Source organism: Eschrichtius robustus, chromosome 6, assembly GCF_028021215.1.
Source record: "Eschrichtius robustus isolate mEscRob2 chromosome 6, mEscRob2.pri, whole genome shotgun sequence".
In the NCBI taxonomy this organism is placed as follows: domain Eukaryota; kingdom Metazoa; phylum Chordata; class Mammalia; order Artiodactyla; family Eschrichtiidae; genus Eschrichtius; species Eschrichtius robustus.
Window position 1 is genome coordinate 79430977 of NC_090829.1, and position 12033 is coordinate 79443009.

At 35.8% G+C, this 12033-nt stretch overlaps 1 protein-coding gene across 3 annotated transcripts in view; it reads left to right on the forward strand.

Annotated features, from left to right (window-relative positions):
* Window positions 1-12033, forward strand: part of POLQ (DNA polymerase theta) — a 114136-nt gene that overhangs the window by 3237 nt on the left and 98866 nt on the right. For 2 of the 3 annotated variants that reach the window (XM_068546652.1, XM_068546654.1), the window contains exons 4-6: window positions 1298-1454; window positions 4371-4479; window positions 11511-11730. In XM_068546652.1, coding sequence (XP_068402753.1) covers window positions 1298-1454; window positions 4371-4479; window positions 11511-11730 — 486 coding nt within the window. The remainder of the gene's footprint in view (window positions 1-1297; window positions 1455-4370; window positions 4480-11510; window positions 11731-12033) is intronic. The other variant, XM_068546653.1, reaches the window with a different exon arrangement.

A 12033-nucleotide genomic window follows, 5' to 3' on the forward strand; every position in this document is an offset into this window, starting at 1 on the left:
GACCATCTATGAGGGGAAACTTTTAAATTACTGCATAAAGGAGAAAGGGCCATTAAATCAAAGAGCAATTGTGAAAATTGTGTAAAAATTTATAAACTTTTCCTTAGGAAATAGACAGAGTACTTTAATTAGCATATAAAAGTGCAAATTAAGAATCAACCTCTTAAGTGAATAGTAGGACTAGACTGAAGCATGGAAAGGAAGTGTGTTTGAGGAAGCATATCCCATCCTAATGCAGGGCCATTTGGGAATGTTAGAGGATGAAGAACAAGATCCATTGGTGCTTATGTAAAGCTCCAGACCTGTGTTTTCTTCTTCTGTTCTCCTGCAAAAATGAATGACAACAGTATACATTTGTGTGATGCTCACTGGTCTTTAAGGTATTTTTACAAATACAATATTTCATTAAATAGAATAAATTTATTCTGATTTCTGCAGTGAAAAAATGTGATTTTGGAATGCCAAGATTATTGCAGTGGTAATACAAAAAATCTGAGTTCTCTTCCCAGTTTTGCCACTACCTGTGTCTTCAGGCCAGATACATAATCTGCTAGGCCTCAGTTTTTTCACTGGTAAAATGAAACTATGGGGTTAACTATGGGTTAACTTAGTAAACACTCAGAAACATTTCATTGAATGAACAGCTCTAAAATTCAGTGGTTCTATAAATCTTTTTTAACAGTTATTTCAGAGGTCAAATAGCCAACAAAGCTGGTTCTACGTGGTAACATCCTTTCAACTTAGACCAAAGTAACAAAATAATGATCCTTTTTATTGAGAAGGTATGTTAGTTAAAAGTTAAACTAAAAAAAATTAACATCAAAGTCCCATTGCATTTGACTTTTGAAACCTTTTCTTCCGTTATATAAAAAACTAATCTTTAGTGGGATAATGAGAATATTTTCCTCATGAAGTATAAATTTGTTTCTGAAAATATTACATTAGTGTTAAAGAAAGAGTGGGTTTCTTGCTTATTAGATTAAAAATGTTAATGCTTAAGGTAGTTTTTCTTTAATTTTAATTTCTATAAAGAGCTCTTAGAACTTATTTGATTAAGTATGCCATTTTATTTGACTCTGTCTTAACAGAAAATCTCTGTACTGAGTTTTGTCAGTTCTGAACTTCTTATTTTTAGTATATGATTCTAAAAAGAACCAGTGTGCCCTGACCAGGAATAACTAACAGTAATCTGATAAATGTATTTGAATACTTATGTCTATGTTTTGGGACAGAACCAATTTAAGATTCATGAATTTCAAATATTTTCCCCTGTATTTTTCCTTTTTACTCAATTTAGAGTCTGTTTCAGGAAGTAGGAATAAAAGTAGATGGTTATATGGGCAGTACCTCTCCAACAGGGCATTTCTCTTCTTTGGATATTGCTGTCTGCACAATTGAGAGAGCCAATGGTCTGATCAATCGCCTCATAGAGGAGAATAAGATGGATCTATTAGGTAAGGAAATAAGTGTATACTTTCTCTTGCTATTTTTGATAGAATGGAGTGAAGCTGTTGTGATTTCTGTATGTCTTATGTTTTATTCTATTGTCTGTCATCTACTTCTGGAGATGAGAATTGGCATCTGTAATGTTAGGAACTCTGTAAAAAACAAAAAAAAGTTTTGCATCCTACTGATGTTATTGACTCTACTTCCTTGTATTTTTGCACTTTACAAAGCATAGAGGGTATCCTTGAACCCTCAAGTCATTTCTCATTGCTTCTTTCCTATCTAAATTTTACCAGGAATAGAAGGAGGCATCTGCCATCTCTGCAAATAGTGTATATATGTATTCATTATCATATTCTGGTACTGTGGTATCTAGATTAGGCCTGGACCCAGAGGCAACCATTTAGCAGGCAAATGGTAGGGAGCTATAGAAACTGGCACTGTATTTGAGCTTGGAACTTTTCTACCTTAATCCTTTTTTTTTTTTCTTTTCCAACCACTTGGGAAAGCCCACTATGTAGAGGTAGCAACAGGAAGAGAATGGTTATAGCAGTAATAGAAGCTGCAAGAATATCAATTAGCGAGACTAAGAGTGTCAGAAGGTCAGACGGTGGCGTTCTGAGAGTTCTCATTTCAGACAGCAAGTGTGCTCTCAGCGAATGCCTGACGGACGGGGAGACTTGGTTTGGCAACTGTGCGTGTCGTCTTCCGTTCGACAGTAGAGCTCAGATGGGTTGAGATAGCCCCCAAGTGGACTGAGTGGGGCGAAAGACAAGCCACCAAATCTGCAAACAGGACTATGGAACTGTGAGAAAATAGTGTAGAATTAAGGTGCCATTTGGAGTATGAGGAAGTTTCTGATGAAAAACTCCCATGGAAAAGTGATATTTGAGGTCAACAGTTACCACCAATACAAGGTACCCAACTGCACAGAGATGGAGCCTAGAGCAGCAGGAGGTGGTACATAAAAACACAGGTACCACTGGACCAGGTCTTTGTTTGCTAGGATTCTGTCAGAGGTAAATGCATTTTGAAGTAGAGAACGTGGATAATTGCACGCTTGGAATGGAAAACTAAGGGACCTCAGCCAAGAACTCAGAAGGGTAGAGGGAAAATTATTTTTCCTCCCCAACAAGGGCCTCGTGACTGGGAATGAGAGGACGCAGAGTGGCCGCAGAGTGGCCGCAGAGTACACCGTGAGAGCAGAAACCCCACGGGAACGCAAGTGTCCTGAGGGATGCCAGAGAGAGGAGGGGAGGAGGACAGCCAAACAGAATGACATTCATCTCAGCAGGACCCACGGGGCACCTGTGACGCTGGAAGACCAGATACCTCCAACCTCCTCCTCCCTCCGTGTCATGATGCTTCACAAACTCGCAGGCAGGGAGTGAGCCCCAAGTTGGATGGTTTAACTCTGAGTGGATTGGGTTTGCCCTAAACCAGTGAGTTCTCCACTACCAAGCAGAATTGAGGTTCAAGTAACTTGACATAGTAACAGAGTGATAAAGACAGTTCGCGTATGGGGAGCCTCAAAATGGAGGCCGCCCCAGTGACCCCATGTCTGTGACCCACGTCACAGATCTAAGCCTAAATCAGCCTGCTTTTACCAGAAACTCCTGCCAAGGAAACCTGACATACACCACTCACAATCCTCCAACTCAGCTTTAGCTAGTTTACCTTACCCTGGAGAACAGGACCTGCTAGTTTTGTAAGGAAATCCCCACCCTCCTACCCAGTCGTGCTGTTTCCACGTGGCCTCTTCTCTCTGTAAGCCTCCTTCTTGCCCAAAATCCCTCTGGGAGCGGGTTCCACTGCTTGTGAGACGCTGTGCACCCCAAATCCTTGAATAAGGGACATCAAACTCAAAAAAAAAAAAGAATATCAATTAGCTACTCATTGTTTTCCTGGTGAACTTTAAATGGTAAAGTTAGGGTAGGCTAGGGGTGGGGAGTAAAATCAAAGATTAATGAGACACAGGCTCCGCTCTATAAAGCTTGGAGAGAGAAGTCACATTCATCAGTTTGTATCAGAATTGTCAGATTGTGTTGTATCAGATTAAGTGTTATATCTACTATACCTAGCACAGTGCCTGGCACACTAGGTAGAATAAATATTTTTTGGGTGGATGACAGAATGCTGAAATAAGTCATCATACAATATGATTTGGAAATAGGTAATTGATGAGGAAAAGGATCATCATGTGTCATTAGGAAATAGTCTGAAAGGTCTTTATTTTTGTAGGGGGATTTGTGGGGGAGACACCAGTGCCCATGCAAACTATGATGTTATGAAAATGTTTAAAGGAGTAATTCGTTGATACTAATTTCAGTACTTCTTGAGCATTATTCCAAATGCATAGACTGGTTTGATTCTCCAAGTAGGGGAGGAGGGAATTATGATCATATTTATGTTTTATAGTAGGGTGAGTCACTAGTCTACCATAATCAAACAAAAACATCCCCTTAAAATCATTTATTTCTTCTTGATCTGATTCTGTTTTTCTAAGCACTTGCTAACATCAGTATGGTTGCCCTGGCTGTTTTCCCCATAGAAAAGTCAACCCACTGAATAATTGTCATGGATGTCCTTCATTTTCATTGTACATGTATTTCTACAAGGTTGCCAATTAAGAATTGTCTGAGTAACACGACGAAGTTTTCCTTGAGTTAGACCTGAGTTAGCTAATCATTGATTTTTAGATCTAGAATACATTGTGGTAAGACCACGTATTATACTTGAAATATCTTGGAAAAGAATTGTTTGCTATGTGGAATCTGATTTTTGTTTTATGGTTAGAAATTTGTATTACCTGCAGTGTATTATAATGACAGCTATTTATGGTACAAGATACAAGATATTGAGTCTTTTAAAATTCTTGGAATTGTGAAATTCTGTAAAAACTAGTATCTGGAAAATCTCTTTAGGAATGGTGGTTGTGGATGAATTGCATATGCTGGGAGACTCTCCCCGAGGGTATCTGCTGGAACTTCTGCTGACCAAGATTTCCTATATTACTCAGAAATCAGCATCTTGGTAAGTACCTGAAATAACTAAGTTCCTGAGATTCCAAAGAATGTTGAGAATGTGTTTGCAAAAGTGCGTAATAACTAGAAGTTAAATACATCAGAGGAGGGTAGTACTTATTTAGAACAAACTCATGTACAGCATTTCATTTTTGTTCCAAAAGAAGTACTTAAGACTAAGAGTGATTTTAGATTATTTTGAAAACATTCTTAAATTTCTGACTGCTCACCACTTTTATGATAGAATTTTTAAAATCCAGTTTTTGTATTTGTTATCTGTACACACATCCTTTTTAAGTAGTCAAGGCTAATTATGAAAAATAGCATTTCTTTATCCCCTACTTTCCAGAGGTAACTATTTTCAACTCTTACAGCTTTTTAAAAATTCTATTTACACAGATATCTCTAAATATAGCTACTTGAGTTTTTAGGTTTACACATTATACACTTGTACATTTTATACATTATACACTTTTTACTATGGAAGGTGAAGATCTAGCTCTTTTTTATATTCTTTACTCACTCTGCCCGATCTCCTCCTCCAGCCCCTTAGTCTCTCTTTATCCTCTCATTATATTCCCATTCTTCAAATATACTTATGTTCTAGTTTTGCTTAGTTCAGTATTCAATATTACACTGTTATGACTATATAAGTGTCGTTGTCAACTGAGCCATGTGGTATATTATGATTATTTTTACTTTCTAAATAACTTTTTGTTTTCTCTGAAATTAATAAATGTCTTTTGTTTGATGAGTTGGTTTTCTATGAACTTATCATTGATTTATCTCCAGCCTCTTCCCCACTTATATAAATCTCCACCCAATATGTTCCAATACATTTGTTATTCTGCCCAATTTGTTTTCTTGAAGAAGTTTCTCCTAAAGCCTCCTGAGTTGTTCCAATTTAGATAGTTGGTTAATCTATATATGTGCTGTACAACAGTTATCTTGAGATCTCTTTTTATCATTATCATTCATTCCCATTGCTGTTTGCTTGAGTCAGAGCCCTCTTTTTTCGTGATCATACGTATTTCTCTTGATTCACTTTCTTATTTTAGTGGGGATATCTTCTAGGAAGTTCCACTTTATTTCAGTGTACAGGCTATTCTGGGTATAAATTTTGCAAAAATTAGCATGTCTGAAAATACCTTACAATTATTTCATAGATTTTCCAGGTACAAAAGTCAAGATTTTAAATACTTTTAGAGTTTTTAAGATAGTACTTCATTTTTCTCATTACTATTGAGAAATCCAGTACCATGCTGATCCTTCATCCTTTGTATAAATTTTATAAATTTATTTATTTATTTTTGGCTGCGTTGGGTCTTCGTTGCTGGGTGCGGGCTTTCTCTAGTTGCAGTGAGTGGGGGCTACTCTTACTTGCGGTGTGTGGGCTTCTCATTACGGTGGCTTCTCTTGTTGGGGAGCACAGGCTCTAGGTGCGCGGGCTTCAGTAGTTGTGGCTCGTGGGCTCTAGAGCACAGGCTCAGTAGTTGTGGCTCACGGGCTTAGTTGCTCCCCGGCATGTGGGATCTTCCTGGACCAGGGCTCGAACCTGTGTCCCCTGCATTGGCAGGCAGATTCTGAACCACTGGGCCACCAGGGAAGCCCTATATAAATTTTAAAATTTTTCTCTGAGAGTTTTTAAGAGATCCTTTTCTTCCTTAGTACTGTGAAATTTCACTGATGTGTCTTAGTGTTGGTCTATTTTCTAACATTGTGCTGGGTACTCAGTAGTTGCTTTCAATCTAAGAGCTCTTGTCTTTCAGTTTAGGGAGATTTTAACACATCTCTTGCAGTATGTGGGAAAACATGCAGATAATCATCTATATCCCAAATTAGTAGGGATATAGAAGATATGACTAATACAATTAGCAAATTTGACCTAATGGATGTATGTAGAATATTTACCAAATAAGAGCAGTATATATATTCTTTTCAGTTACATATGAAACATTTACAAAAAAAACCCCTACCATATGCTAGGCCATAAAACAACATATTTAAAGGATTTAACTCATTTAAAATATATGCTTTGACAGCAGTGGAATTAAGCGAGAAATAAGTATAAGAAAAACATAACTAAAAGATGCCCATGTGTTTAGAAATTAATAGATAATTTTGACCCCTTTTGGGGTGAAAAAAATAATCACAGTAGAAACAGGAAGATAGTTTGGAATGAAAGTATAATAAAAATATTTCCTAATGAAATTATGAAATGCAGCTAGAGTTGTTTTTAAAGGGAAATTGATAGTATACAGTGTGTATATTATTAAAGAGGAGAGACTGGAAAATTAATGACTTATTCATCTCTAGAACTTAGAAAAAGAATAGTAAAATAATGCCACAGAGAGTGGAAGGAAAAATAATAAAGACAAGAACAAAAATTAATGAAAGAGGAAAGTCATTATCCTGAACGTTAAAAAAAATTCTACAAGTCAATGAGGAAAAATACAATCTAATGTATCAATGAGTAAGGAACTTGAACAGACATTTATAAGAGGGTATCCAAATGGTGTCTAAACATGAAATGGTGCTTAATCTCATTAATAATCAAGGAAATGTAAATTACCTCTTCAAAGAGATATTACCACACACTGTCCAAAATACCTAACAGATTGACAATACTAAGTGGTGACAAAGATGTGGAACAGTAAGGAAGTCCTAGCCACAGCAATCAGACAAGAAAAAAAAAATAAAAGGAATCCAAATTGGAAAGGAAGACGTAAATCTGCCGCTGTTTGCAGGTGACATGATAACTATACACAGAAAATCCTAAAGACTCCACCAAAATACTAGAACTCATCAATGAACTATGTAAAGTTGTAGGATACAAAATTAATATATAGAAATCTGTTGTATTTCTGTACACTAACATGAATTATCAGAGAAATTAAGAAAACAATCCTATTTATAATTGCATCAAAAAGAATAAAAATCCTAGGAATAAGTCTAACTAAGGAGGTAGAAGACCAATGCAATCCCTATCAAATTACCAATGGCATTTTTTGCAGACCTAGAGCAAAAAATCTTAAAATTTGTATGGAAACACAAAAGACCCAGAATAGCCAAAGCAATCTTGAGAAAGAAAAATGGAGGTGGAGGAATCAGGCTCCCTGACTTCAGAGTATACTATAAAGCTTTGTTCCAGTACCATACTGAAATCAAAACAGTATGGTACTGGCACAAAGACAGACTTATAGATCAATGGAACAGTATAGAAAGCCCAGAAATAAACCCATGCACCTATGGTCAATTAATCTACGACAAAGGCAGCAAGAGTATACAATGGAGAAAAGACTGTTTCTTTAATAAGTGGCACTGAGAAAACTGGACAGCTACATGTAAAAGAATGAAATTAGAATACTACGTAACACCATACACAAAAATAAACTCAAAATGGATTAAAGACCTAAATGTAAGACCAGATGCTATAGACTTCCTAGGGGAAAACATAGGCAGAACAGTCTTTGACATAAATTGCAGCAAGATCTTTTTGGATCCACCTCCCAGAGTAATTAAAATGAAGACAGAAATTAACAAATGGGACCTAATTAAACTTAAAAGATTTTGCATAGCAAAGGAAACCATAAACAAAATGAAAAGACAACTCATAGAATAGGAGAAAATATTTGCAAACAAAGTGACCGACATGGGTTTAATCTCCAAAATAGACAAACAGCTCATGCAGCCCAATATCATAAAAACAAACAACCCAATAAAAAATGAGGAGAAGATCTAAATAGACATTTCTCCAAAGAAGAATACAGATGGCCAAAAAACATATGAAAAGATGCTCAACATCGCTAATTATTAGAGAAATGCAAATCAAAACTACAATGATGTATCACTTCACACAGAATCACCATCATTAAAAAGTCTACAAACTATAAATGCTGGAGAGGGTGTGGAGAAAAGGGAACCCTCTTACACTGTTGGTGGGAATGTATATTGGTACAGCTTCTATGTGAACAGTATGGAGGTTCCTTAAACTAAAAATAGAACTATCATATGACCCAGCAATCCCTGGCCATATACCCGGAGAAAACCATAATTTGAAAAGATACATGCACCCCAATGTTCACTGCAGCACTAATTACAATAGCCAGGACATAGAAGCAACCTAAATGTCCATCAACAGAGGAATGGATAAAGAAGATGTGGTACATATATACAATGGAATATTACTCAGCCATAAAAAAGAACAAAATAATGCCATTTGCAGCAACATGGATGGACCTAGAGATTGTCATAAGGAGTGAAGTAAGTCAGACACAGAAAGACAGGTATCATATGATATCACTTATATGTGGAATCTAATAAAAGTGATATAAATGAACTTACTTACAAAACAGAAACAGACTCACAGATCTTGAAATCAAACTTATGGTTACCATAGGGGAAATGTGGGGGGAAGTGATAAATTAGGAGATTGGGATTAACCTATACATACTACCATATATAAAATAGGTAACTAACAAGGCTGTACTGTATAGCACAGGGAACTCTACTCAATACTCTGTAATTACCTATTACTGGAAAAGAATCTGAAAAAGAATAGATAAATGTATATGTATAACTGAATCACTTTGCTGTACACCTGAAACTAAAACAACATTGTAAATCAACTATACTCCAATATAAAATAAAAAAAAAAATCCTAGGAATAAGTCTAACTAAGGAGGTAGAAGACCTGTACTCAGAAAACTATAAGACAGTGATGAAAGAAATTGAAGACAACACAAACAGATGGAAAGCTATACTATGCTTCATGGATTGGAAAAATAAATATTGTTAAAATGACCATACTACACAAGGCAAGTTACACATTCAGTGCAATCCCTTCCAAAATACCAATGGCATTTTTCACAGAACTAGAATGAAAAATTCTAAAATTTGTATGGAAACACATAAGATCCTGAATAGCCAAAACAGTCTGGAGAAAGAATAACAAAGCTGGAGACATCACACTCCGTGACTTCAGACTATACTGCAAAGCTACAGTAATCAAAACAGTATGGTACTGGCATAAAAACAGACACATAAATCAATGAAACAGATTAGAAAGCCCAGAAATGAGCCCACACTTTAATGGGCAATTAATCTATGACAAAGGAGGCAAGAATATACAACAATGGTGAAAAGACAGCCTTTTCAATAAATGGTGTTGGTAAAACTGGACTACTGTCTCACAGCATGCACAAAAATAAATTCAAAATGGATTAAAGATTTAAATCAAGACCTAAAACCATAAAACTTCTAGAAGAAAGCATAGGTAGTATGCTCTTTGATGTTGCTCTTAGTAATATTTTTAGGATATGTCTCCTCAGGCAAAGGAAACAAAAGTAAAAATAAACAAATGGGACTATATCAAACTAAAAGGTTTCTGCGCAGCAAAGGAAACTTTCAACAAAATGAAAAGGCTGCATACTGAATGGGAGAAGATCTTTGCAAATGATGTATTCAGTAAGGGGTTAATACCTAAATATATGAAGAATTCATATAACTCAACATCAAAAAAAAATCCAATTAAGAAATGGGCAGAAGATCTGAATAGACATTTTTCCAAAGAAGACATACAGATGGCCAACAGGCATATGAAAAGATGCTCAACGTCACTAATCATCAGTGAAATACAAATCAAAACCACAATGAGATATCACCTCACACTTGTCAGAATGGCTGTTATCAAAAAAGACAGCAAATAACAAGTGTTGGCAAGGATATGGAGAAAAGAGAACCCTGTGCACTTTCGGTGGGAATATAAATTGCTGCAGCCACTATGGAAAACAGTATGGCAATTCCTCAAAAAATTAAAAGTAGAACTGCCATATGATCAAGCAGTTCTACCCCTGGGTATTTATCTGCAGTAAAACAAAAACACTAATTTGAAAAAGATTTATGCACCCCTAGGTTTAATGCAACATTATTTACAATAGCTAAGATATGGAAGCAACCAAGTGCCCATCAATAGATGAATGGATAAAGAAAACATGGTGTATTTATATACAATGGAATATTATTCAACCATAAGAAAGAAGGAAATCCTGCTGTTTGCAACAACATGGATGGACTTAGAGTGTATGATGCTAAGTGAAATAACAGAGACAGAGAAAGACAAATACTTTGTGATTTCACTTACATGTGGAATCTAAAAATACAGAACAGATGGTTGCTAGAAGGATGGGGGTTGTGGGGAGGAAAGAAATAGGTGAGGAAGACTGAGGTATAAACTTCAGTTGCAAAATAAATGAGTCATGGATATGAAGTGTACAATGTGGGGAATATAGTTAATAACTAATAGCTTTGTATGATGACATATTGTAACAAGACTTATCATGCTGATCATTTTGAAATGTATAGAAATATTGAATCACTGTGTTGTGTAACAGAAACTAACAGTGTTGTAGGTCAATTATACTTCAAAAATGAACAAACTCGTAGAAAAAGAGATCAGATTTGTGGGTTACCAGAGGCAGAGTTGGGGAGAGAAGGAGGTGAATGAAGGTAGACAAAGGAACAAACTTCCTGTTATAAGAACTAAGTACTAGGGATGTGATGTACAACATGATAAATATAATTAACACTGCTGTATGTTCTATATAAAAGTCATTGAGAGTAAATCCTAAGAGTTCTCATCACAAGGAAAAAACATTTTTCTGTTTTTTTAATGTTGTATCTATATGAGATAATGGATGTTCCCAAAACTTATTGTGATAATCTTTTCATGATGTAAGTCAAATCATTATGCCGTACACCTTAAACTTATACAGTGCTGTGTGTCAATTATATCTCAATAAAACTGGGAAAAAACACACATGGATTGCAGGGGTGTAACTCTGGTACAGTCTCTTTGGAAAACAGTTGGACATTATCTAATAAAATTGAAGATAATATAAGACCCAGCAATTTTACTCCTAGGTATATACCTGAAGAAATTTATACATGTATATACCAAAGGACACGACCAAGAATATTGTTAGCAATATTTGTAATTAGCACTGTGTGTCTTTTAGCATCATTTTCATTTGTTTTTCACAGCCAGGCATATTTAGCCAGTCCTCTGTCTAATGCCGTGCAGATTGTTGGCATGAGTGCTACTCTCCCAAATTTGGAGCTTGTGGCTTCCTGGTTGAATGCTGAACTCTACCACACTGACTTTCGCCCTGTACCGCTGCTGGAATCAGTAAAAATTGGAAATTCTATTTATGACTCTTCATTGAAGCCTGTGAGGGAATTTCAACCCATGCTGCAAGTAAAGGTAAGTCATTATTTTTATATAATTACCACCAGTACTTTTGTGTTTGATTGCATTTTCTCACAAGTTAACAGTTTTTGAGTTAAGTAAAGTAGGGGGTTGCAAAGTAGTTGAATATGCATTATATATGCATTAGAAGGATTCCTAATGTTAAGCTAATTGGTTTCATATTAAAGAATTGGTGGTGTTGGTGAGAGAGGAAATGTAGCTGTGTCTTAAATTTAAATATTATCATTTCCTATAAGTGTAAGTATAAAATTTTGTAGATTTTTCTTTTTAACTAGGAAAAAGATTTTCTTATGGCTT